This window comes from Platalea leucorodia, assembly GCF_965183815.1.
Source record: "Platalea leucorodia genome assembly, chromosome: 10".
Taxonomy (NCBI): Eukaryota; Metazoa; Chordata; class Aves; order Pelecaniformes; family Threskiornithidae; genus Platalea; species Platalea leucorodia.
Genome location: NC_138832.1, coordinates 23808569 through 23835880, shown reverse-complemented (window position 1 = coordinate 23835880; position 27312 = coordinate 23808569). Strand labels below are relative to the sequence as shown.

The 27312-nt window shown below is 54.4% G+C and overlaps 1 protein-coding gene across 1 annotated transcript; it reads right to left on the bottom strand.

Moving 5' to 3' along the window:
- Positions 1–780: 780 nt before the first annotated feature.
- Positions 781–26595, bottom strand: LOC309595719 (Krueppel-like factor 5; the record flags this gene model as incomplete). Its single annotated transcript, XM_082322977.1, has 5 exons — positions 781–959; positions 4325–4384; positions 7259–8162; positions 11213–11260; positions 26431–26595. 5 exons carry the CDS (start codon positions 26593–26595, stop codon positions 781–783), a joined length of 1356 nt encoding a protein of 451 aa, XP_082179103.1.
- Positions 26596–27312: the final 717 nt, after the last annotated feature.

The window sequence follows — 27312 nt, the reverse complement described above, 5'->3', positions numbered from 1 at the left end:
CCCAGAGACACCTGAAGTCAAAATTCATCTTGGAAGCAGAAATGCTAAGGACACGACCAAAAAACCTGGCCAAGCGGGGCGTATATTCACAGCCCCGAGTGAGCCGGCTGCCGGGAAACCGCAGGTGGGCTCAACGGGACACAGATGGTGGCTTTTGTCATCTGCTTTGTGCTGTCCCTTGCTTGAAGGCACGTCAGGTGAGTATGTCATAGGCCCTTTCATCCCCCCACAGAGACTGGGATTGTCAAACCAAACAGCCCTGGGCATGTGCTCCCGTCCTCGCACGTCAGAGGTGCCACATCCACGGCCACGCCATGGGGCAGTCCAAGAGGATTGCACTGACAGTCTGAAGTGAGACCACTCATGCACAGCCAGCCTACCAACCCGTCACAACCCTCCTCGGGCTCACCAAAGGCACCGCCTTGAAAGGGGTAAAAAAATATCCCAAAAAGCTTGAGACACGAAGGACAGTTGCTCCTGAGTGACAAATAAATAGCAGGTTTGCTGGAAGAAAGCCCTTTGGAATCCAAGGTCCAACGCCCCAGTGCCGCCAGGAGCCTCGTCACGAGATCAGTCTGTAATTATAACTCTTTTTTAATGAGATTTCTTTTAAAACCATAAACAGTTGGGGACAGGGCTTGCAGAGGGGGGCTTGCCCGCCACCCCTGCCCTGCCGGTTGATCACAGCATTGGTTTGTTCCTACATACAAGAAGAGGAGAGGCCCCTTGGAAATGAAAAGTTTCAGCTGCTCTTGGAGAAGTGGCGAACGTAGGCGGCTCCTAGTTCTGGTGCCGCTTCATGTGGAGAGCCAGATGGTCAGAGCGGGAGAAGCACCGGCCGCAGGCTAGGCACTTGAAGGGCTTGGCGCCCGTGTGCTTCCGATAGTGCCGGGTCAGCTCGTCGGAGCGGGCAAAGCGCCAGTCGCAGCCTTCCCATGCGCATTTATAGGGCTTCTCACCTGCGGGGAAGAGCCACAGGTCACAGCCCCGCCACGCAAGAGCCTACGCGGCCACGCGTCTGCCCGGCCTCCCAAACACCCGCCCCGTCTTCTCAGAGATGCCTGTCCTCCTTGGGAGGCCCTGGAGGGCACCCCGGGCTGCCCCGCTGCAGGACGGGGCTAGTGGCCACACTGACACTTTGCACTACCACAGTTCTCTTTCTGTACGCAGTCCATAGCCACCAAGGGACCATAAATTGTTGAGCTGCAGTAACCAGGTCTTGTCCGTGTGCCCCGCTTTGCTTTCCAGACTTGGTTTCTAGTCTAATCCCCGTTGGATTTTGGAGCATTTCTGGCTAAAAATTTCTCTGACTCCTTTTTTTTTTTTTTAAACTAAAAAGCCAAAAATTCCTAAGGAAGGTGTTGCTGCTCATACAGGTGTGGGGGGCATCAAGAGGAAGGGGGTTATGCCATATAAATTTTCCTCAAAGCCTCGCATCTTTGAAACCACCATCTAACGCGCTCTGCCTCAAAGTTCAGCCCTGCAGCAGCTCTCTGTACACAAAACATTATGTTTTCTTCAGAACATTTGGGTGACGTAATGCCTCTGCCCTCTCCCCCCTCCCGCCCATACACACCTATTCCCGAACTGAAATCAATTAAATTGTACAACTTCTCAGCCAGCTGGGAACTGAGCTGGAAAAGCCCGTGCCCGCTTCCAACTCCCTGCGTGCCCAGGTTGTAGAGCTGAACCCTGACTGCAGCCCTCTCCGTGCATGGGTGTGGTGCTCTCAAATATTAGCCCTCGCTCTTAACAGCCTGAACAAGCAGGCAGAGTTCAGGGAATGTGCTGACTTTCCCGACCTCAAATATTTACCGTTTCATCGGCCAATTGCTGAGCGCACCATCGCGGCATGAATGCACGTACACATGCAGTATGCATGCACAGGCATGTGTGTCGTGCTCTGACATGTTTCCCAGCGAGCGGCCGTTCCTCCCCGCAGCCCGTGTGCTAGGCAGGCGGTGTATTTGGCCAGGAAACATAAAATATTCAGCCGCAGCAAGATCTACGGTGTCTTGCACGCACCGGACAAACCATGAAAGCACGGACACGTGAACCTGGAGGAGGCGGGGCACCAAGACTACATCCCGCTCCTCAAAAAGCCCCTGGGCTCTGCACCACGGGGAGGAGAGAGGTGCATTTCTTACGGCTCAGGTAAATAGAGAACTTAAAGTCAATTTACAAGCAGTGCGCTGGACGTTTTACGGCACACTGGGGATCTCGGGGTTTGCGTTAGCATGCTAAGACAAAGGCGGGATTTGCACTGTGCAGCCACAGACATTGTCCCAGCCAGGTCACCTGGCTGGGTCAACCCTACCAAGGCCCTTTAGTTTCAAACAATAACAGGTTGATCTCCAGGATAGAAACAAAATGCTTTCCATTGTCCCACGAGCTGGCTCCATCTCCCAGGACAGCACGGCAGGGCAAGCTCAAACAAAGGACCCAAACTGGCATTCCCAGCCCCCGGGAGGCGGGTGAGCAGCCACCGGGTTATATATTTAATCTCACAATGGCACCCAGGAAATGAATGGTGTCTCCAGGAGATGAATACAGCCCAGCCCATAGCAACGGGCAAACCACAAGAAAAGATCTTAGAGATCATGTACTTCCCAGCCCAGCTCCCATCAGGCAAAGAACCGAGAGTAAGGGCGTTATTAACCCTTCAAATGATGGAGCTGAAGCGGCATCGAGCGTACTTATGTGGCCGGAGTTGGGATGGGCCCTGCCGTTGCAGCTCCGGTGCTGCGCTCAGCGAGGCGGAGGGCTCAAAAGCAAAACACGAGGCTTCAAAACCTGGACGCAGACACGCTGAGCCTGCCTGTGCATGGGTCTCTGTTTTGGATTCCCTTTCTTTTTACCCGCCCCACAACACCACCGGTTTTCTTGACGACTCAGGTCACATCCTCCTTCGCCTCTCTGCCCTTCCCTCTTACAGCAAGTGAAGTGGAAGGAGGCAAACGCACTTGGATTTCCAGTCCAATTACTGGGACACCGGGAAAAATGACTGCATTTTATTGGGTTCAAAAACCACTCACGTTTTCCTGGATACATCTTTATATTGTGACTTGTAAGGACGGTGCATATCTCAGATGGGTACGGAGCTAAGACCCATGCTCCGAAAAGAAGGGGGAAAGAGATATTTAATTTTCAAGCGAGAGCCCTAGCGTAGCCCTGAATACAGCCTGCTGTTGTGACAAATGCTTATCACCACCCAGCTCCCGGAGCCGGGACAACGTCCTTCCTGTTCCTTTCTTCCACCCCTTCCGTGTTGTTCTCCAGCCTGCTCCTACCCAGGCTCTGCCAAAAAAATATTGTACCTCACGCACAAAGAAAAATTCTTTGCTGGCTTGTTCGAAGGACTGATAAGACGAAAACGGAACAGAGCCAAACGCAAGAACTGATTCCCAGCCTCAGGATGGGTTTTGTTCGTTGTTAATAAAAAAGAAAAGTGAACTCTGGGCCAGCTTAATTGCTTTCAGTAAAGATCAGCCGTTCTATAAAAGAGATTTATGAGGGCACTGATGGTTCCTGGACTACCTGGGGATCTGATAAAGTTTCAGGTATAATAAATGCCTTAATGAGAAGACCTGTGCTTGAATGCACAAATGCCACTGAGCTAGGTTTACCCCGGGGAAGCTGGTTGTGGTGGGAGCTCCTCTGTGCTAGTGACCCTGTTTACACCAGCAAGGGCAGCCCACGGCACCTTTGCCCTCGGGAATGAGGGCACAGCCCTTCCATACGTGTGTCCAGAACCCTTCTGCATGTGGATTCGGAGCCCTCCCGTACGTGTGTTCGGCAGCTCCAGTGATACGCCACTGGCAGCTGCTAAGGGGACAAACACCGGGCGTGAGTGGTCCGTGTGGCTGGTACACACGGAGATACAGGGGTTCCTTCCTCTCCTTGGGAACCACAGGGGTGCTCGACACAAAAGAGACAGCCCTTGCCTCCTCAGAGGTCATATATATGCACCGCATGCCTTTACGCCATCTTTTTGTAGGCTAAGCAGGATCAGACCTGGCTAGGATTCGGGAGATCTCAAAGGAAGAGCGCAGAGTGACAGAGGTTTTGGGGGCACCTCCTCCTCCCAATCCAGCCACTCGAGAGCCTCCAAGAGTTCCAGCAAGCGCACACGGCAGCGTACAGTCGCTATAGACCAGTGCAACCATTGGACTTCTTTTAACATTAACATCCATAGACTTAACTGTGCTCCTTACCCCGATAACCACCCTAGATTAAGGTAATATCAGCTCCATTATCACCGCCATTAACGGGCACGGTATAAGAAGTGTAGGCTGGCAGTTTCCTGATGATGTGGTGCTCTTACCTGTGTGAGTCCTCTGATGTGCCTTCAGGTGGGAGCTCTTGGTATAAACTTTTGAGCAACCTGCAAAAACAGAAAAGACACAACTTTCCGGTGAGAAAGGGGCCCTTGCTCAAACAAACCCAGAACATTTCTATTTGAGGTTAGGGACAGAGCAGGCCTGAAAAGCACTCTGGGTGACAGTATGCAAATAACGCTGGCTATACTCGTTTTGTTTCAGCAGTAACTAAAGAGCATTTGTTCTCCAGGACAGACCTTTACAACACTCCATCTTTTGCCACACAATCCTGGCACCCGTGGGCATTGTGCTGGGAATTAGGGGCGGAGGGGAAGAGTCAGTCACCGACTTTCAAATCCCCCCTTCATCAACCAGGTCTTCGAGGCAGGATGAAAACATTAAATTCACCACCGTTAGCTGCTGGCTTTGTGCTGCCGTTCGTCTTTCTGGATTCCGGATGAAACGGATATCACTACAGCAAGGCTGGAGGGAAGATGTATTTTGTAATAGTCCCAGCCCCAGCAGATGTGGTGAAAACGTTCCAGGAAGCAGGAAACGCCAGGTACGCCGTGGAGCCACAGCCCAGCTTGCGGGATCCAGAAAAAAGCCAGTGGGAAGTTTTTTTTCAGATCAGCAACAGGTTTAATCAAAGACAGGCTCTCAACGGACACACCATGACTTTGGCAAAAGTTTCAGCAACAGGCATCTCAAAATGAATCATTGCTAGTTCCTCGTTTCAGTTAGATGAAGTTTAGAAAAGCTTCTCATCCTGCCTTTATGGCCCTGCTTCATTGTTTTTTGACAAGTATATTAAAATATGAATTTGAATTTTTATGACCTGCATAAGCAAGATCGATAGCCTTATTTTTCATTCCAGTGTTTCCACACAGCCTAAAGAAGCCTCTTGCACGAGATCAGCTCTCCGTCTTGTCCTGCCCAGGAGGTGCGGGAGCAGCTAGCTGCCTTTCCCCTCCACATGGTGTGAGGGACAAGGGTTGGTGACCCAGTTCAATTTTGTTTCTGATGCTCTGAAGCCTCGGAGGTCCCTCACGCTCAGGAGAGAGACGAGTATGCATGAGACCAAGGACTACCTCCCTGCTGGGCACGGAAACAAAGCCAGCGGAGCACCCAGAGCAGTTTCCAAACCCAGAGTGAGCAGCACAGAGAAGCCAGAGCAGGGCACGGCTGAGCTTCATTTCCCCACGAGCACGCAGAGGAAAAAGCGCTGGGGCCACCCCCTGGAAACCTGGATGGGGGCTTTGCAAACAGGTCTCCCCGGTTCCTCGAGTTACCGGTGTGAATTCGGCATGCCTCCTGTCGCTTCCTCAGGCAGACCACATCCGTAAGACCTGCTGCCCCTGCCGTCAGTCCTGACTGGTTTTACCTCTAGCTGAACCTCAGTGTGAAGGATCAGAAGCAGCCCTCCACGGTCTCTGCATGTAGACACTATTGGGCCACCCTGTCTTTATTCAGCGCAGGTTGTTTGGGGTTTTTTTTTTGCACCACAGATGTGTTCCTGCCTTCCTAGGCAGGCCAAAATCCTGCTGAAAACAGGCGAGCTTTGCCTTGGTAATGCATCTTGCAGGATGAGGCTCTTGTTCTGACCAGTTCCGACAAGAGCAGAGGGGTCTGTCTCAGTGCAGTGGTCCACTTACGCCCTTAATCTGCCTCCCACCATGACCAGTAGAAAGTAAAAAATTCAGCACAAGCTGTTAACCACAAGAACATGGGCGCAGCTTCTGGCTCAGAAAGTCCCTAATCTGCAGGTTGCCAGAGGGTGGGAAGGTGTCGGCACAGAAAGATCTCTCTAAACATGTCCTATTCTTATATACTTCCTCGGGTCACTGCTGGAGACAGGATCTGGGCTAGACAGGCCTCTGGGCTGACCTACTACAGCCACTCCTGTACCACGGAAAGAGCACATAAATCTTGCAGGAGGCAGTTAGGAAATGACTTTCCCCAGTTCACACACCCCCATGGGAAAACTGTTTGCTAATCCCCAACAGCGCGATGGCTGGGGCTCGGCCCCGGAAGCGGGAGGTGTGTGTGCCTGCACAAGGACTGGTGATTTTCAAGCCCTCACGCTGGTGTCACTGGGGTTTCTCGCTAGGGATACGATTGCTTCTCTCCCACGTGGCATGAATGAGTTTGCAGCTGTGGGTCCTGCAAGCTCTCTGCGCACAGTGCTGGAAACCCTGCAAGATCTCCTCCCGCCGAGGCATTACAGGTCTTTAGATGCTCCTGCAATGAGGTGACATGCAGGGAACAGCTTCAGCTCTGGGCTGATCATTACCCTCAAATGCCTTTCCACACCATCCTGATGCAGCACATGAAGCCACGGAAGGATATGACGCAGAGATATTCAGCTCACTGCCTCTTTGGAAGAAGAGAATTTGGGCTACAGACAGAGACCGTAAAGGCTGCTTACGGAAATTACTCGATAGTTTGCCATCCGTTACAGGAGAGTGGGAAAGGAAAGGTCAGTGAGAAAGCCAGCATTGTTTCACCTGCGGAGAGCATGTGGCAGCTCGGGGTTAGGCAAGACCAGAGTGAAATGGGCAGCTAAGGCAGCAGATTTCCAGGAGCATCCCCGTGCCCTGCAGGAGCTCTCGGCCTCTCAGAGTCAGGCTTGCCTTTGTCAGAGTGCGAAGAGGAAAGGGAAGGGGAGAAAAAAAGTCATCAGCTAGCGCAGGCAGGATTGACCTCTTCTATTCCCTTGGTGGTGGTAGGAACCCCACTTCCCTGGGGCTCGCCACCCAGCTCCATAGCTCCCTTCATCATGCAGACAGACAAAGTGATTAAAACTTTAAAACAGATTAAAAAAAAAAGCAGATAAAAACAGATTAAACTCCTGCGGAGGCCCAAGGCAGCCTCCAGTCTCAGTGTGTCAAGAAGAGAGCCCCTCCAAAGCCAAGCCAGTACATCAACTGTGAGCATACCTGGGTAATCGCAGTGATGGATTCTCCTTTTCTCCAGCTCAGGGTTGTTGCGTCTGTTGTATTTGGGGGGCTGCATGACAACGTGCCCTTGGGAGAGGGTCCCAAGGCCATTGGGGACTGAGGGGACCTGGGATGACTGGACCAACTTCAGTCCAAAAGTGGCTTCATAGGATGGTGGGGGAGAGATGGTGTTGATGAGCTCGGGTTGATTTTCTGGGCTGCCAGGCTGTGAGTTGGGGGGTGAAGGGGGCAGGTTCACCCCTGGAACAGCGTAGAACTGCCCTGAGATGTTGAAGTTTCCCTGTCCCTGGGAGACATGTGGGTACTGCTTAACTGGCCCTCCTGGCTGGACAGGTCTGTGGACCACGCTGGACATGGTGTTACCTGTGGACATGGTGACACCACTGAGACTGTTGATGGCTGTGGTGCTGTTGGAGGAGGATGCCAGAGTGGTCATGTCAGCGCTTCCGTTGCCAAGAGGCATCTGGTAAAGCTGAGGTTGCTGTGGATTGGTGGATAAGGGAATCTCAGAGGGCATCTCCTGCTTGATGAAGATGTTGTTCACTGCCACTGACTGGGGCATGCTGAAGACACTGGTGAAGTCGGGCAGGGTCTGCGTGGAGCCGGAGGCAGAAGAGCAGGGCTGGGCGAAGCTGGTGCCAGGCTCTGTTTTGATCTGGGGGAACGGCGTCATGGGTTTGGGTGGCCGGTAAAGTCCAGTGCGCAGGTGCGTCGTGTCTGGCAGAATCACATTGATGTTTACGCTGTACGGCGTAGAAGTGGGCTTCTCTGTGGAGAAGAACTCATCCACCACCGAGGCGCTGTCCCGGCGGTACTTCTTGTCTTGTATCATTGGGATGGGTGGCACCTCGTTTGAAAGGTACTTATCCATTTCGGACCGTGCCTATGGCAAAAAATACAGACGAGAACTTGTGAAGGGTGATTTTGACACACTGGTGGTGGGGCTCCAATGTTCAACAAGTACTTTAGCTAGCAGGAAATCGAGAGAGCGGCAAGAGCGGCCCAGGAGTCACAGGCTGCGGTGATTTAGCTTCCTTCTCTGACTCAGCCACAGACTCCCCAGGAGTGAATCACTGCCCTCTGTCCCACTTCCCTTCTACCTATCTGCGCTGATAACAAAGGGTAAGCTAGGCGGAGGATGCAGTTATGAGGGAAATACAGCCCAGTAAAGAGCCAAGCTTTAGGTACAAAGCTTTGGTCACACAAGAGAATTTAACACTAGAACTGGGATGAAATCGGAAACTCTGCTCCAGTCAGCCTCACGCTTTGGGCATGTTGGATCTGCAGCCCACCTTAGACATGCTGACTCTGGTCTCCTTTAAACTCGACGGCCTGAGATGTACTGCATTTTATTCTAGGACAATATCTTTAATTAATTGAGAATAATTTGGGCTATAGCCCTAGAAATCTAGGCGGCGTTGCCACTAATTCAGTGGACGGTGAGCCTAAAATGGAAACTGCCAGGCATACTATTACTGTCTTGTCTTGGTAAAGTGACTCAGCCCTCACCTAACCTTTGGTTTAGTTCTAGTTTTGTAGAGCTGTTTTTACAAGTCTGGGTCCTCCAAGCTAACAGGACCTCTAGCTCAGACAATCACTGCTTGCCAGGTTTCTTCCCCTCCTGGTTCATATCTGATGCGGCATCCCACTGGATCCAGGCCCAATAATTCAGCAACCTGATGGAGCAATCCGCTAGGAAATTCATCCCCTGGCATTTGATGACTCAAGTTCTGCTCTTTGTGGTTAAAGATACCAGCGCTAATGCTCTTCTATATAGCTACAGCCTTTAATTATGTGGTTATCCATGTGTCGAGCTCATTGCAAAGCCCTCGTAGACTCATTCATATGTAGAGGAGCTGGCAAAACGACCAGGTTTCCCTGGCAGAGCCTACAGCGCACTTCAGGAGAGCAAGCTGATCTCGCCCCACACCCTGCACGCTTGAGCCGAGGGTTTTACAGCTCTGAACTATGTCACTGGAGTGCAATGGGCCAAAGTCATCCCTGCTGCAACTTCATTGCTCTTAACAAAGCTGGACGGGACCCAAGAGATTTCCTCACCCTTTCCAGCAGAACGTTATCACCTGTGCTTCCAGCTAATTCAAAGAGCCTTTGCACCTCTGCAAGCCATACTGGCAACGCATGGGTAAGCTGGCTTCCACCCAAATACAGGTACGTGCCACAAATACACCCTTTTCTACACAGGTACAAGTTCACAGCAGCTGGACTTGGAAGTGCTACGCTGCGCTGGAATGAAGCACACCGCCCTGGGACTGTGTTTTCTACGCTGCGCTCGCTGGGCTGGTGTGTGTACACACTGTGCTGTAAATCCTATCTGTCCTCATCGAACGTGCAGGCCCTGGAAAGTCCCTGCCCTCATTAAAGGAAGCTACTTGTTGGCACTACAGGCTCACTTTGTGTCACATCCTCACCTAACCGCCTCTGCTCAAGGCAGCCCTGCCTCCAGCAACACCTCCCGCCACGCTCCAGTGAGGAAACCCTTGCTCAGGCATACCCTAAAGCTAAGGCATCAGCGGGCGGCAGGGAAGAGAATCAGAGACCCTCAACTCAGTCCTCACAGGCTGGTCCAAACCCCTGATTTCCTCTCTGCTCCCCCCTGCAGTGTCCAGCTTGGGTTCCTGCCCGAGGGAGAACCACGGCAAAGCTTTGGAGCTGCGTGCTCCTGCCCTGTGCACCCACACTGGCGTATCGTTGTTACCCTTGGGAGTCAGCTTGCTCTAGGTAGTACCAGAGGCTCCGAATGCCGTACATACCTGAGCAATGAAGTGACCCACTTGCCAGGAGTGGGGGCAGGGGGAAGGCGTTGGATGCCTTTTACGTCTACACTTCCCTTATCTCTGGCATTTAACTTTCTCACCTTCAGTTCCCAAGGGAAGGTCTCCCCTCCACAACTCTAATGGGTGACCAGGCAGGTATATTAAATGTAGAAAGGCATGGAGGGCCCTAATTTCAGATCCAAAACCTGCATTCTCAGCCAGAGTCCCGCTGTCTGCTGCCTGCCCCCCGTTTGGTGTCTCCCAGCCTCCTTTTCTCCCATAACCACCCCTACCTGCAGAGCAAAGCCGCCTTCCTGTCATTCCGTTAAAGCCTGATAAATCCAATTCTGATCCTGAGCAGCCCCAGGGTCCTGGGAAAAGGGGGTGTTGAGGGGCAGCTGGTCAGCAGAGCAAAAGCGATGGGCTTTCACTGGGCAGGACAGGATACCGGTCCTGTCCGTAGCTGCGGCCCCACTGGTGCGTGCAGGACTGGGACGGTGAGGGCCCCACCCCGCTGGAATCCAGACTGTCATAATGCTGCTGATTGTGTCACAGGTCCCGCACGACCCCGAGGGCCCCAGCGTCCTTCAAGGAGGGAGAAAGGGGCACTTTTTCCTTGTTTGTGGTGCAGAAACACCTAACCACCCTAATCCCCTCCAGCACTGCTCCTGCTGGGTGCTGACACCTAATACCAAGCCGTTTCCCTAAGCACCTCTCAACCAGTGCTCTATCCAAACCTAACTCCTAGGCCCACGGTCAGCACAGTTGGGATGACTGAGTGCTGACGTGTCTGGGTGGGATCCAGCTCAAGCGTCCTGAACGCAGGTGTCTCTCTCCGGCTGTCACTCACGGCTCCTTTCACAGTCAGTGGGGATCCAGTTAATGGAGGTACAAGAGACATGGAGGAGATAGCTACACAGCTTCCCGGGGTGGCTTGCACAGATGGAGACACCAGGAGCGGGAGGAGGGCACCCCGGCTGGCGGCGGCAGGAAGGAGGGAGCGGAGGTGCCGCCATGTCCTCGCCGCCACAGCCGGGTGGCCTGCCCTGGGGCTGGCTGGCTGGGGAGAGCTCCCAGCCCAATCTCTCCGGCACGTTAGCGGTACCTCTCACCGGGGGGGCAGAAGCATGCAGAGGGAGGGATGAGGAAAGCGCTTCACCTCGAGAATGAGCGGCGGCATCCGCTGTTCCATCCTCATGGGGTGCAGCTGTGGGGCAGACAGGGCTGGGTTAGTGGGGTGGCCTCCCCCGCGGCCCAGCCGCCCCCCGCGGGCCTCCCCGACCGCCCCCCCGCCCTCCCCGGCCCCTCGCAGCCCCCAGGGCTCCCCGCCGCCGTCACCCGCGGCTCCTCCCCGGCCGCCCCCGGGCATGGAGGCAGGCGACGGTTGCCCGCCGTCGGTTGGAGGCAGTGGGAGGCCAGAGCGCCCCCTGCCTCTGCGTCACCCCCTGCCGGCCGGGAGGACCAGAGGGGCGGAGCCAGCCCTGAAGTGGGTGGAGCGATGCCCCTTTGTGGGCGTGGCCAGCCCCACTGTGGGCGGGGCTGGGCAGCAGCCATGTTTGCCCCGGGCATGTGCCCCGGCTACCTCGGCCCCCCGGCCCGGAGCCATGGCATGGGGGGACGCCGCCCACCTCCCGCAGGCTCCCAAATCCAGGCTTCGCGTGCAGAAACGGGGACGGGGCTTCGGAGGCCGTGGGAAGAGCCGGCAAGGGCTCAGCCTGCCCAGCCTGCGCGGGGATGACCTCCATTTTCCAGAGGTGGGAGCGGAGCCGGCTGTGCCTTGACGTCACCTTCTCTCTGTTCACTAACAGGGATATTTTTTCTTTTGGGGGGTCTGTCTTTCCTGTTTAACACCACCTGTCCCGGAGCGGGGTGGGAGGCGGGACAGAGCATCCCGCTGTGGGGGTGAGCAGGGACTCGGTTCCCAGCTCACACAGCCAGTCTCATTTTTTACGTCTTAATCATCGCCGAGAGGCAGAGCAGGATCTGCCGCGGCATCCGGAGCTTGCCCAAGGAGGGTGGCCTCTTGGTGAATCCGGGCAGCAGCTCGGCCTGGCTGCAGGGTTTGGTGAACTCTGGGCTTCTCATGGGGAAAGAAAAGACATCTGAGAAATACAGAGCTTTGCAGAGGAGGCTTTGAGGCACGGCGCAAAGACCTTCAGAGATTTCCAGCCCAGTCAAACCAGTAAGTTCTCCCAGCTCCCATGGGGCAACCATCTACAAAGGCTATCTTTTAGGCAGAAGGCAGAAATGTTCACGCTATGTCCTGAGAACTGGCTGGAAACCACCGGAGCAGGCATCGAGGGCTGAGCCCGCAAAACTCACCCCAGTCATGCATGAGGATTTTCTTGGTGCAGACCTGGGGCTGGGGCTGTGCCAAGGCCCAGCACCCCCTCCCTGGCACGGGCACCCACCACGAGGTGCTGTGATAGCCAGGAGACACCGTGCTCAGCTGCATGCCCAGGGCCTCAGGCGCAGCTCCTCTCCTCTGCCCGACACCTAACGAGCTCCCCATGCCACGGGCCATGGCATCTGCAAGAGCAAGGGTAGGAGAAGCTTTCCCCAGGAAGAGCCTCAGCCACGCCACCAGCGCTCAGATGGACCCTGCTTCCTGCAGAAGCGTGGCAGCACCGCAAGCTGGATCCAGCCCCTCCAAGGTAAAGCTCTCGGCATCACACCACTGCCAGGCTCCTACAAAGAGAGGACTTGGGGGACTCCCACCTCCTCAGGCACAGGACCAGGTTCCCCGGCCACCCCTGGCAGCGAGGTCCCCAGGGACCTTCTCTGCAGTTTGCCTTCAGCTAGCCCGTTCCTGCGCTTAGCAATCTCCAAGGTGGAAAGACTTTGCCAGGACTTAAATCTAATTGAGCATTCCCCATATGCACTACAGCGTGCTTCCAAGTGTCCTGCATGCCTCTCTTCTCCTGCCTTGATTCCCCCCAGCTTTCCACAGAGGGCTGAGGGCTCTTCTCACATCTCTCATCCAGATCCTTTCTCCAAGGTCAGTGCCCAAAATAGGCCACAGTCCTCCAGCCCTCAGTAAAGGGGCAGAGTTATCTCCAAACCCCAAAACAGTATTTGTCTGCCTTGTGTGGGTTCAGCATCAGCCTGTGCCCCATTCTCATTCCACATCCTTCTCTTGCAGCTGCTGCTGCCTGCTCACTTCCAGTGTGCCCATTTTCTTCTCCACAACCACTAGGTTTCACCCTAACCACCCACCTCCATTTCTCCAGTTCAACAAGATTGTGGTAAAGCCTTTTCTCGCCCTCCCAGTTTGGGGTCATGCATACATTGTCAGGCTCATCAGTCAGACCAGCAAGGGCTAGAAACCAGCCCAGGCTCCCCTCTCTTTCACAGAAAACCAGCAAAACCAACTCAATGGACTCAGTTTTCCCATTTTTGGGGTGTTCATATTCTGGGAGTTGCATCATCTAAATGGAGGATGTTCCTTGCGAGGCCACGATAGACCACAGAGCCACATGGCCTTGAGAAGACGGCTGCCAAGGAGGCTGGGGATGCTGAGAGCTGCCATCCCTGGAGAGCCACTGGTCTCCATGTGGTCCTCATGCCTGGAAGCATGAGGAGATGCTTAAACACGAAATCTCCAGGTCAGAGCTACAGGGGTTTTGGGGTTGAAAGCTGTGTCCCATCACCCTCATCAACAGGAAGAAACAGCTTCAGAAGCACCTGCATACTTCAGCCAAGCTCCTTCGCAGGTAATGCTTGAGCCTGCAAGTGGTGGTCCAGCTGCTGGATCCCTCATTTTGGGGTCAACCACACCAGGAGACCAATAAAACCCTGTGCCCTGCCAGCTGTCTGCATTCCAGACCTGCCATGGTAAGCAGCACAAATACAAAGGAAGCAATTGAGGGCAAAGCGGGCCCCACCGGGAGGAAGCCCCGTAGATGCTGGGTCTCTGCAGACTCCTCGCCCAGCCCAAGTGGGTCCTGTCAGGCTGCAGCCCTGCCCGAGGCGGCTCCGGAGAGGGCAGCTGAGGACACTGTCATGGGCTCACATGAGACAGCAATGACCTGGAATGATCAGCCCATCCCTTCCTTCCTGTCTGCCAGCCACAGGCAAGGAATTAACCATTTTCTTGCCTTTTTGAGAAGGACTGAACTTATCACAAAGCCAGGGAGCTCAGTTCATCTCAACACTGCAAGAGAGAGACCCACCATGGCTTGATGGAGAAAGCCTCCAGGGCCTTCTGGCTGAAGAGCCACTAGGTCTTTAGTGGGTTTGGTGGCCCAGTTTCCCCTATAGTCACTAGTAATGCCATCATTGCAACCACCGGAGACGAGGATGAGATACAAGGTCTGGAGGTGGGCATGCCCCAGACCCCACCAACTGCATCAACAAGGGCTCCAGCAGCCGTCATAGGTCGCTAGCTCAGGCAAAAAGTGAGCAAAGGGGAAATACAGGCAAAGCAGACATCAACAAAACTTCTGTGAGGTTAGAGGTGCCCAAACTGGGATCTTTGGTTTGGCCAGGAAGGGAAAGCCAATAAGAATAGCCTTTCATACAATAAAAGCACTGAACTCCTGTGGTATTTTCCCCTCAAAGTCATAGTATCTATTGCTGACCACGGAGGAGGGTCTTTTCAACTTGCCAGAGAAAAGGAAGCCAAAAAAAAAAAAAAAACAAGCAGGAAAATGGAAAGGGTTAGAACGAGGACTTTGTCCACTCCAGACAAAGCCATTGGACACCAGTTTGTGTCACTGGACCAGCAGGACGGTGTTACACTCAGCACTGGCACATCCGAACTTGGGACCTGGCGACCGAAATTCCCTGGAGAACAAGATAACCTCAGCAGCCTCTGAAAGACCTGTGTGTTGTGAAGCCCCCAGCACTGTGAAATCAGTAAATCAGTAAAAACCCAGCCCTGCAAGCCAGTTGCTCGATGAAGAAAGCAGACAATGAAGCCCTGCTTCCCCCAGCTTCCTCCAGAGTGGATTCTCCTGTGGCTAATAGGCACTGACACGAGTCTTCCCCCTCTCCCATCTGCCAATTTTCATCAATCCTGCAGGAACCTCCTGCATGGAGACCTCTATCCCTCTTTCAGGTATCGTCAAAGGCAGGGTGAGGCGTTATCAGGACATGGATCGATACACGCGGAGTCCAAGGCAAACATTTCTCGGGAGGACGCAGAAGAAAATGGCGCTTGAGCCAACCATGCCATTTGGCCAGCGATTAACCACGAGCATCGTTAGAAGAGCGCTAGGCACGGCAGGCTGTCAAGGCAGGAGGCGGGACGTGTATTTCCCATGATTAAACGCTTTCTAATCTGAAGTTGATAAATAACAAACCGCCATAGAAACATCAGATGTTGTCACCACACGGGCAGCAGCAGAGAACAAGGAGAGAAATCAATGTTTGCTAAACAGGCAATGAGCTTGTAAAGTTGGCAGAGGGAGCGGTTGCGGGGGAAAGGGCTCGGAGCAGGGGGGGGAATTTCTTCAGTGCTCGGAGGCTTCGAGCCCTGCGCTGGCCCCTGCCTGGCCGCAGCCTCCCCATCCCGCTCTGCCATGCTGGGAGGCATCAAACCTGCTTCCCCCCTTCCCGGCTGGGTCTCAGGCTCTTGTTCCCAGCCCCAGCCGCAACGCTGTGCTGGTCACCGATGCAAAGAGCTGTCGGGAGAGGGGTGCAAGGAAAATGCCAGCTTCGCCAGTGCAGGTCAGCCAGCAGCACAACCCTGTGATGGGGGGTTCAAGGGATGGGGGAACGGCAGGGCACCCGCTCCGGGTGCAAAGGGGACCCTCCCCGAGCACAGGCTTGCGTGGGACAACGGTTGCGCCTGTTGTCCGGGCCCTGGGATTATGCAGTACAGCCTCTTTCTCATACATGCACCTGCATGAAACTCCAGCCTCCAAGGGAATCAGCAAACAATGGGGAGGATAATCATCAATCAAAACCCATGGCAAGTACCTGGCAGTACCCCTTTAAAGGGACACGTTATAAATAGACCATATTTATATACAGATTTGGTTCAATATCAGCATTTATTGTCTCCTAGTTAAATATTGACCTGAGTAAATATTTGTTTCTCTGATCATTTGGTTTTGATATTGACCTCGATCGACGTTATTTTCTGTTTGTTCCTCAAGTCTTCTGGAACTCTCTGCAAAATGGGATTAGCAAAGAAACCCCCGGGGCTCTTCCTTTCAAGCACACACAGGGCCAAATATTTAGCTGCTGTAAATAAGAAAACACCATTGCAGGCAGCAGAGCTGAGCTCTGTGCTCATGTAGGTGGGTGGTGGGCTGCAGAAGGCCCCGGGTGGACTCCTCTGCTTGCTCTATCTCAAAGAGGTCAGGAGCAACTCCAAGAAACCAGCGCTGCCCTCAAAGCCTTCAGCTGTGTCCACATTACATGCATGGGGCAAGGTTCATCTTCACTACTTTTGGCTACCTGGAAAGTGAGCATCTAAGCTGAAGTCCCTGTGCAAGCTCTCTCTGGAGTCCATGGAGAAGATCTATCCCACCAGCTTTCCATCCTGAAGCTTTTACACCTTTCCACTTGCAAGAGCAGCTCCTGGAGCAGGACAAGGCCACAAAGATAAACCTTTTCTCCAGGCTTCTGCCAGGAGCTCAAGAATGGCCCAGGAACTGACCCACAGTGCTCTGGAGGGTTATTCTGGTACTCTTTTTCTACCCTTGTGTTTGAACTACCCAAGGTAATTATCACCTCTCAGAAGCAAGGCATTTCCTTGAGGCCAAGAGTCACCATCAAGGCAGATGTGGGCAGCTGGGAGGCTGGCCGGCCTCTGGCTGAGCCAGTAGGCAGCAACATTTCCAGCAGACTTGCTGACTCTGTTTGCTATTCCTTTCCTCCCGGCAACTGATAAAGACTCACTCAAAGGCAATCTACCTTGGTTATTTATCACAGCAATCATGCCAGTACAGTCAGCAATCCCAAAGGCCAAAGAAAGCAGGAAAAACACCCTCATCCAACTCCAAGGTCAAGTGCCTGGAAGAAGAGCAGTTTGGAGCAGCCAGGCTCCAGCAGGCTTTAAGAGAGCAAGCAGAAACCTTTCAAAAAATAAAGCCATAAATGGACTGAAAAATAACTAGAATCATAGAATCACAGAATCGTTAAGGTTGGAAAAGACCCTTAAGATCATCAAGTCCAACCGTTAACCCAGCACTGCCAAATCCACCACTAAACCATGTCCTCGAGAAAGGTAGGGTAGACCTTGGAGACACTGAGCTTGGAAAAAGCTCTGGCCTTACTGAACACAGTGGCCATTAAGCCCATCTGGCCTTAGGCAGGTCTAGACTGGGGTGGAGGGTCCCAGGTTGACACTAGAGTATCTCCGCACTGGTTTCGCCTTTTGCAGGCCTACCACGTACAGCCTCGGCGCTGGATGGAGCCCAAAGGCAGGTGGGGAAATAGGGACAGCCCTCCCTTCTCACCCATTGCTCCCCGCTCCGCCCTGGCATGAGGGCAGCTCTCCTAAAATGTGGGAGGGCAGGACATGAGGACTTAAGGGAGTCGTGCCTTCATACACAGCTTTCTATTTCTGAGCTGCTCTTGCTCAGCACAGTCAAGCCCATCAAAGCCAACTGGAGGTTTTCCATGAAGCTAAGCAGGCACCTGCTGTTGGACGCAGGAGGCTGAGCTGGGTAGACTTTTGGTGTGAGCTGGTACCGCCATTTGGATGGTTTCTCTGGGAAGGTGAAACAATCTAATGTTATTTCAACTCCTGGAAGATCAAGAGGCTTGGAGCTACTTCAGCCCCAGCCAAAACACGCAGGAACTCAAGTGTTCCCTCATTTTATGCATGCGTACAATCAAAAGTTGAATTTGGATAGCCACGCAGCCCCTGCTGGGACCATCAACTAGGAGCAGGCCCACCGGCAGCTCCATTTCTTCCTGGACAAATCTATTCACCTCTTTTTAGCTATTGCATGGCCACAGGACACTGGGCTTGTCCTTGAGCCTTCCAGCTTCCCCCCTGGTTACGCATCCGTGCCACGGGTCCTGATCCGAGTGTGACACAGGAGAGGCTGTTAGAGCTCAGAGGGAGCTTCCCCAGCTGGGTTATGGGTGGGATTCATTCCACCTCATTCAAACCATCTAAAACCTCACACTCATCACCTCGCCTCCTCCGATCAGAAGAAAAGAAGCACGTTCCCAGGGCAGGGTCTGACAAAGGCGGAATGAGTCATCCGCTGCTTGCTGGGGCTTGTGAAGTCCTCCTGGCATTCAGCAAGCGATAAAACAGGCCAAAAAGCCTGTTCTTCCCTGTACAACGTGCAAGGCAGACCCAATACCCCATGCACATCTGGGAAAAGCAAGGTCAGGTTTCACGTGCGGAGAGCAAATCCCACCATCCTTGTGGCCCTCAACTTCCTCGCCAAACCAGTTAGCAAAACAAAACAAAACAAACCCTAAGGCAGATGAAAACATTGTGTTCGAGCGAGTAGGTCTTTGGGCCAACTTCTTCCTTCCAAGCTTGCGCAGCACCTCGCACAGTACAAGGCCAAGAAGATACTGCAAGAATCAGGGACCGAGGGGGACGTTGGAGCAGGTCCGCCTGCTGCAGCCCCTTCTGCCCTCCGTGCTACCCTGTGTATTTCCTAGCATCGGTGCTGCTAGGAGGGTCCTTCTGTTAGCCTGAGAGCAGAAAGCCTCAAAGAGTTTCCTCAAGATCCATTCCCTCAACTTAAACCCTCTCTTTCCGCATTTTCCCTATATAGAAATGATTTGCCAATTGTTATTAATTAAGGGCGACTGATTATGGCACAGGCCAGTGACAGCCAATTCACGGTTCCCATGGAGAAGGCACCGAGCCCTGGAGAAGCTCCAGCCAGAGCATTTTGGAGCCCGGGGTTTGCCGGCGCCTGGGAGACGCGAGGGCTGTGACACTCGTCGTGTCCCAGAGGTGATGTCAAACAGCCAGCCAAGCTGATGAGTTTGAGCTCTCCCAAAAGCAGAACCACAAAACCACCAAATACTGAAAGTTGCTCAGAATGAAACGTTATGTTCTAAACCAACAGCGTTTTGAATGATCAGCTGGGAAGAGAGATGCCCCAATTTTTTCCATTCAATTTAACAAACTTGGGTCATTTCGACATTTTAGAGAACACCATCAAACCTTCTAGTCATCCCGAGAAGGATTTTCATTTGACTACGTACAGCCACCCCTGGGTTCAGCTCCCTAAGCTGTCCTTGAGGAGCCACAAAATGGAAAAGGATAATGTTGTACAGGCAGCATTAAATGATGGGCTGGATTGGCTGGTACCCACATATCCCTGCCCTCTCCAGGATGGGTTCAGATTCATGAAACAAATTGCCTTAGATGCGATAGACATGATAACGGATAGATAATATTTTTTTTCTCCTGCAAGTGATAAGTACCTGTGTTTTCGGCCCAGCTATACTGGGACCAATTTCTTGCCATTCTCTTCTCCTGCTTGTACTGGAAATACTACAAAGAGCAAGGTCATTAAATGCATTTTAATACTTGCAAATCCTGTCCTTGGTGGAAACTTGAAGGTCCCCATCACATTAAAAAAAAATTAAAAAATAATAATTTTCAAAGAATTCTCCAAGCGTTTCTGAACTTAATGAAAGATTCTTTGTTTGAGTTTCAATCTGAGCTTGGAAGGGGCTGAACTTCTTTGATGTGGTAAACAGCCCATGGGGTTTTTTTGAGAGTTTTCATGCTAGCTCAAGTTCTGAGAACATCTGAATTGTAAACATTAGTTATCCAATCCCCAAACACCAACTGTACCCTGTGACTCATGTAATTCACCAATGGAGCACAAGAAAAGCAAATATTCTAATCAAGGGGCTCAGCTAACAAGACGGTCGTAAGTGTGATTATTTGCAGTGGATGGGTTACATAAAAGAACTCACTGGACCAGGGAACGAGAACAAAATAGCGTAGGTAGCTGACCAAACAGGTTTGAGAGGGGGAAATTCACCGTTGATGCACCGTCCAGCAATGCGCTACCCTAGACCTTCGTGAGTCATTTCAGATGACTGTGTTTGCTTCCCACAGACTGTTCAGGAAGAGTGATAAAGGAAAATCCGTTGCATTTATTATGGAGTCGGAGTCCCCTGCTCGTTTCCTCCCTTAAATACCTGCCTTTTCAGTGTTCAAAAAAAAAAAAAAAAAAACAAAAAAAACCAACCCAACAACATGCTTTTCTAGCTAATTTGCAACCTCTCCCATGTCGGCAAGTGGAAAACAGGTTCCAGCGAGGGCTGCGCAGGAGGAAGAGGAACAGCACACCTGTAATCTTTTTCTTTCTCGGCGCTGTCCCTTTCTCTCGCTCCCCACCTTGCCGAGCCAAACTTCCCCCAGGCAGAACAATCGGCCTTTGTACCGCCCGGACAAAGCCATTGTGCTCCAACGAGCTCAAAGTTCGGCCAAGCCGTTTCATCCTACACCTCCTCTGCTTCCAGCAGCGTTTGCATGCGCACCCGCACGCACAGAGGGAAGTCTGTGGGTTGGGGGATTAAGAAAAATAAAATAACAAACACGGTGGCTGAGATCCCCCAAATTTCCTGGTCTTTGGCTCACCGGTAACACCGGTTTTGTCCAAAGCCTGCTGAGCAGTAGCAAGCTCCTCGCTGACTTTGGACCTGCTCCCACAACAGGATCGGGTCTGCAACGAGCCCACCACCACCCGGACACAGGGCTGCGGCAGCGGACTGTCCCCGAGGGTCCTCCTGCAAGAGTGGAGGGACAAATTCATCCCTTCTGGGGACTCCAGCTTAATTCCCCGTGGCCCTGCAGACACCTGCCAGACAGAAAGCCCATCAGACTGGCAAATCTGCGGGCCGGCCTTGAAAGCATCAGGCTTCAGCGGATCCCAAAGCAAAACAGCCTGGAAGGATCCCTCCTGCTGAGACCCCTCCAGCCAGCGGCCACGCAGGGCTCAGCCGCACCAGCTGCCAACCCACCATCTTGACTTGTGCTGAGAGGGACCCAGTGAGCCCCTTCCTCCTTGCCCAGCCTTTAACTTGACATCTCTGTATCACCAGTCTGTTCGCGCACACCCCTCGAGTCTGCCGGCGCTCTTTGAATATGAATTTTGCACACTTCTACAGAATGCATGGACATTTTTGAACCCTTCTGCAAAGCCAGAAGGATCCCAGAGGGCAGAACATCCCGACCACCCAAGAGGGAGTGGAGAACCGTGACTTCATGCTGCCCATAAAAGCACATTACATGGACCGAGCAGCTCAGAAAGAGGAAGAAGGGACTGAGTCACTGAATCCTCGGCAGATCACGCCAGCCTGCTCCACTTCCACTGTTTGCACAGTGGTAAATGCAGGATCCTGGCGAGGCCTGAGCTCAGCTCCTTGCTCGGCTGGTGGAGTAAAAGGATGGGTGAGGACTGAAGGCAGCACACGGCTCCTGCCAGCGTTGTGAATCATGGCTTGTCCGACACGTGGCAGTGCAAAGCCTGCGTAGTCCCCTTGCACCGTCATGATCCGGCAGAGGTAGGCAAGGGAATACCTTCGCATTGCAACACCGCGAGCTCAAAGCCTGTCCTCAAACCTGGGCACAGCCTTGAAAGCAGGCACTGCCCCCTGAGCTTGTGTTTGTGGTGTCCCCATGCCCGGGGCCACATTCAGCAGTGTGACCTTCTTCTCCCGAGCGTGCTGGGGCTGAGGAGGACTCGGGGAGAGGACACAATATTTTCAATCCCCTCTGAGCACCCAAGGAGTGACATTAAACTGCAGAAGGATGCCCGGGCTCAGCTACCCGCAGCCGCAACAAGCTGTCAACATCTCATTACAGGCCCAGAGCAAAACTCCAAACATCTCCCCTTTCCCTGCAGAAAAGCTGAAATCATTCATTGCATGCAACTCCTGACAGCTCAGGGAACTGAATCACTCCTTGACAGCTGTGCTGTGGGCTTCTACATCTCTACTAATAAATAAAGTGGAGCAGGACTCCTTCCTGGCCCCGATGCAAACCATGTCTGTATGAGCAAGAGCCATGACCCTGCTTCCAGCTGGGCTGTGCTAGATGCTGGGCCACCGGGGAGGAGGAAAGCCCATCCCTGGTCCAAGAGAGAGCCACCATCCAGTCATCGCCCCGGCACAGCCACGTTCACGACAAGGATGCGGCCAAGGGGGCTCAGACCCCTGAGATGCAGGACACCACACACAGGGCCCCACAGGGACAGAGCAGGATTGAAATAGCTCCTGCGTTGTCCGGAAAGCTGGAGCACACCTAAAAACGCTTGGCCCAGCTTCTCCTCTGGTACCCAAAGCAAAATCCCTGCCAGAATAAAGTCGGAGGAACACCATGGCACCTACGTCCACTCCATTGAAAGGGTCTGGGAAACGCCATTTGCGGTACTGAGGATCTGAAGCGCCAGGAAAAGCTCTCGGGGAACAGCAGCATCCTGATACCATCTAATCTGCTCAAGCACCTCCCAGATGCTGGAGCTGTTGTCTTCCATGCGAGCCCCCCGCCCAGCCCTCGGGCAGGGCAGAAGGGAGGTGTGCCAAGCAGAGGGGTGGGAAACGGCCTCTGGGGTGGGAACTGGGCTTAGAGGACACAAGGGGAGCCGTTTGCTGCCGTTTCTTGGCTTGCAGCAGCATAGCCCACCCGAGGAAAAGGAGGCAATGAAGGATGAGCTGGCTTGGGGCTATCCCCAGCCACACTCACCAGGGTCTTCCTCGTCACCCATGACAGCCTCTGTCCCCACTGGGTGCTCACCAGTCTCAACACAACTGCCCCCGGGGCTCCTGATATGGGTAGGCAAGGGGTTAAACCAGGGGACAGGCTGTGGGTTTTGTCCCTCTCTCTTCCCAGCAGCTTCTTCGCCAGGTCCTGACCTTACTCAACACCGCCGCAAACCCAAGTGACCCTCCTTCATCAGACAGCAGCTCTGAATCCGTGGCCGGTGCAACCCATTGAGACAGGCACTGCCTTCCCTGAATCCTCGAGGACAGGCGATTGCACCCAGCGGGCGATGGCAGGGCTGACACCCCCGATAGCCCTCGTTCTCCCCACCCCTTCGCTGTAGCAAACCCAGCCACCGAGATGAGTGCAGGCCACCCCTTCCACCTCACCAGCACCCTGTCCTCCTCACAACAACGGGAAAGCCCGTTAGGAGCCAGCTCTCGTCCTGCACGTGTTGGCCAGGGAGCAGGATAGGTACCATCTCCTTCCCAACCATTCCTTCTAGAAACATCTCCAGGATCGTGGAAGCCGGGGTCGGCTCTCACCATCTTACTGTCCATCACCGCAGCTGTCTGCCATGGGACAGCTCTCACAAGAGAGCAGGGATGGGGCTTGCACCCTTGAGGACCACACTTACACCCAAGGGAGACCATGGCATAAGGCCACAGGTGGCTGCAGGAGGCTCGGGAGGGATGGGGTGGCTTAGAGGACTTGGCAACGGGGTAGCTCATCTACCGTGAGGTCAAGGCCAGCCCAGAGGGACCCAGTCACCCGTCTGACAAGCGGCAGATGATCCCAGAAGGGTTCCCCAGCCCCAGGTAACAACAAGGTGCCCGGGAGCTGCTTTGGCTCATCAGACCTGGAGAGCAAAGGGCAGCAAGGTGGGAGCAGCAGATGAGCCCCGGCGCTCCCCCAGCCCCCTTGCGCAGCGGGGGTACCCGGCAGCCACGCAAAGGGAACGTCTCCTCCTCTTCTGAAATGCTTCCCTGGACATGCCTTGCTTTTGCTTTCATTTATCATTATTTTTTTTACCTTCCTTCTAGCATCGGCCTCTTGAGATTTAAAGGGGAAAATTCTGTTTGTGGCCGATCTGACTCAAATCCAAAAGGAAAAGTGCTTTTCTCTCACAAGCCCTTTTCTCTCCTCTTTTCTCTTTCTGTTTGTTTTTTAATTTGGGGCAGGGCATCTGGAAAGGCAGAGAAAAGGCAAAAACTAATCGTAAACTCCACAAAGGATCTATTTCCACCTGACTCAGATCGAATAAAATTTTCGACAGCAAATAGCTCCCACCTTCGACTCTTGTTTGAAAAGCGATTTGTGGAAGGAGGGGGGGGACGGGACTTTGCAACCAGCGAGATAAAGAGATTAGCTGCGAGTTTGCTCCTTTCTTTGCCGGAGATCAGAAGTCAGGAGAGCTGGAGCAGCGGGAAATGCCCCGTGGGCGACAGCCGGTGCTGGAGCTCTGACAGGTCACAACCTTTTCCATAAGTCTTGTCAAACTGCTTTAATAAACACCCTCCCGGAGCAAAGGGTTTCCCAGATGTGCAGCCATCCAGCTTTTCCACCCTCCAGCTACGGCAGCTTCTTCAGCATCTCTTCTACAACGACCACAGCCTTTGGCATTCGTTAAGAGAGAGGGGGGCCAAGAGGCGGAAAATTCCTCCCCGGGAGATGCGGGGTCCAGCCCTGGGCTGTCAGGGTTTTGCCACCCATAAGGCTTCACCCTGGGCGGGTTTGCAAAGACATCCCGAGGTGGCTGTTGGGGGCTGAGCGGGTGATGCATGGAGCACGGGTGAGCTGGTGCTCAGCTCCAGCCCTGCCCCTTCCCAGGGACCCCACTGCCCCTAAAGGGACACGGGATGGTCTTACGGCAAAGGGATGACACCTCTGATCGGCCACCCCCAAGGCCCACCCTCGGCTGCTTCCACCCCGCAGCAAACCGGCGGTGGGGTGGCATTGCCCCAGCGACCAAACCGGGGTGAGAAACCCCTCTTCTCTTTGAAGAGCCGCAAGGATAGTGTCGTGGGATGAAGGTGTTTCCAGCCATGGCTGGGCTCTGCATCCCCACGTCCCCCACGAGGAGGAGAGGTGGCACGGGGCTGGCCAAAGCCAGGAGGCAGCGCTGCCCGTCCGCCCCCCACGGCCATGGCCGAGGCGTGGGGCGAGCACCAGCCTCACCGCCTAATCCCACCCGGCAGCCGGGGTTATGAAGGGGGAGAGAAAGCAAACCTCGCCCTCCCCCCAGAGCAAACAGGGAGCTGCCGCCCTTTCGCACCGGGGACGAGCCCCAGAGATAACCCACACCTTTCCGAAGAGCCACCACCCGACCCTCCGACTTCAGATAACCCACCCCAACCTGGCACGGAGGCGCAGGGGCTCCGACAGCCCTGGGGTTATGGGGAGAGGCGCCGAGCCAGGACCACCACGGGGAAAGAAGGAGTGGGCTGCATGGCCCTCTCCCCCCATTTTGACCCCCACATCCACAACCACCGCTCACAGCCGCTGTGGATGCCGGACCGCCAGGGCATCATATGGAAATACGGCAATGGAGACGCTGCCTTCATCTCGCCACCTCCCTTTGAAAGACGGAGCCCCAAAACTGGCCCTTGGGGCATCAGTGCCGCCGCGAGAGGGGAAGCGGGCAACGTAGGCACAGCCCCAACCCCTGCCCCATGCTGAACCGTGGCCGCCCACCATGGGGATGCCCTCCCAGGGGTCCCAAGAGCAATGGCGACCGGGACAAGGGGGTCCCTGCGGGGCGGCCATGGAGCAAGGGGCCGGAGCCGCCCTCCCACTCCGATCAAAATGGCGCTGGGGACACGGGGCGCGGGGTTAATCATTAGCCGCTGGCGGTGCCGGGCACCCCACACCCCAGCTCGCCCCATCCCTCCGGGGGGAAAAAGGGCCGAAGCCGTGGCAGCAGGGTGGGGGCAGGCCTGGCTCACCCCTTTCCCACCAGGAAGAGCAGCTGAAGGCTCTTCGTGGTGGGACAAGGGGTCCCTCACCCAAAACACCGGCGAGGAGCCTTGCCTGGGATGGGCAGTGGGGCTTGAACGTGCTTCTGCCATGGCCCAGGACAGGGGCAGGTGTGCAAGAAGAGCAGGCGTGCAAGAGGGGCGCGCGTGCAAGAGGGGCGCGCGTGCAGCAACGCCCCAAAGCCGCTTATCCGGGTCTTTATCTCCGGCGCGCGCGGGGGGGACGCCGACAGGGAATTTCAAGGAGCATTCCTTCCCCGCCGTGGCGGCGGAAAAAATAAATATAATAAAATAAAATAGAAAATAACCTCCCGTTCCCCCCCCATCGTGCACAGACGCAGCCATCCCGTTGCCCACATCTTTCCCAGCGAGCCGGCGGCGGTGCAGAGCCCCTCGGCACCCCCTCACCTGCCGGCACCGGGGGAGAAGGGCCGAGCCCCCGGCTGCGGGGAGCGAGCAAAACCCAGGCTCTCCTCCAAAACGGGCGACAGGGCATTTCGAAGGAAACCGGGAGGAAAAAAAAAAAAAAAAATTGAAACCCAACACGCCCAAGAGAAAATCCGGCGGAGGGGGAAGCACAAGCGCACAAAGCGACGGAGGTGTTCTAGCAAAGAGCAGAAAAAACAAAGCAGAATTAAGTCAAAATCCATGCTTGCGTTTGCAGGAGGCGTTAGCAGCCTCCCTGCACCTGAGCGGGCAAAGCTGGCCCCTTCCCGCTGCCCCACGGCAAACGGCCGGCCTCCGCCTTACCTGCGCCAGGTCGGGTGGGTTTTCCAGGGGCCGGGCGAGGGGTTTGATGTCCTCAAAGACAGGGGCGTCTTCGCCGGGTTCCCCCGACATGGTGACGGGCTTCAGCGGCGTAAACGCCGAGGCGTCCTCGGGGAGCGGGGTGCGCAGCACCAGCCCGCTGCTCATTCCTCCCGCACCCCTCGTGCCCGCTCCCCCGGGGGGAAAACAAATCTTATTTGAAAATAATATAAAAAAAAGAGGGAAAAAAAAGAAAAAAGGAAGGGGAGGGGAAAAGAAAAAAAAAAAAAAAAACACTGAAGGCAGAGGCGAGCCAGAGCGAGTTGCTAATCCTGGGAGGCCAGGTGCCGGGTCGCGGGAAGGCTTTACCTGGGCTGCGGGAGGAGGAACGCCAACCTGGAAGCGATGGCGAAGGCCGTGCCGAGCCAATCAGGCTCCCGCCGATAGCCCCGCCGGCAGCTCCACCGGGCCACCGGCAGATAAAAGGCCGTCGGAGCGAGTGGGTGGCCGGGAGCCTCGCCGTCAGCCATGCTCTGCCACGGCGGCCGGGCAGCACCGGCGCGGTGCATCGGCTCTCGCCGGGACGGAGGGACCGGGTCCCACCGTTGCCACCCCATCCCCGGACCCCCTGCCGGGGTTGGAGCCCACCCGTGGGGCCGGGGAAGGGCGAAAACAACGCGCAGCAGGGAAACTCTCTCCCTTATTGAGTCCCCTGCACTGAAACAAATTTTAGTTTTTAAAAGCAATCGAATTTTTTTTAATGAGAAAAATGCCGTTTTCCAATGAATGGTTGAATTTTGCACGAAAACTGATTTTTAGAGACAAGGAGATTCCTGCTTGCTCACACTTCTCATTTCCAGGGGAGAAAAAGGAAAGGATCAAAAA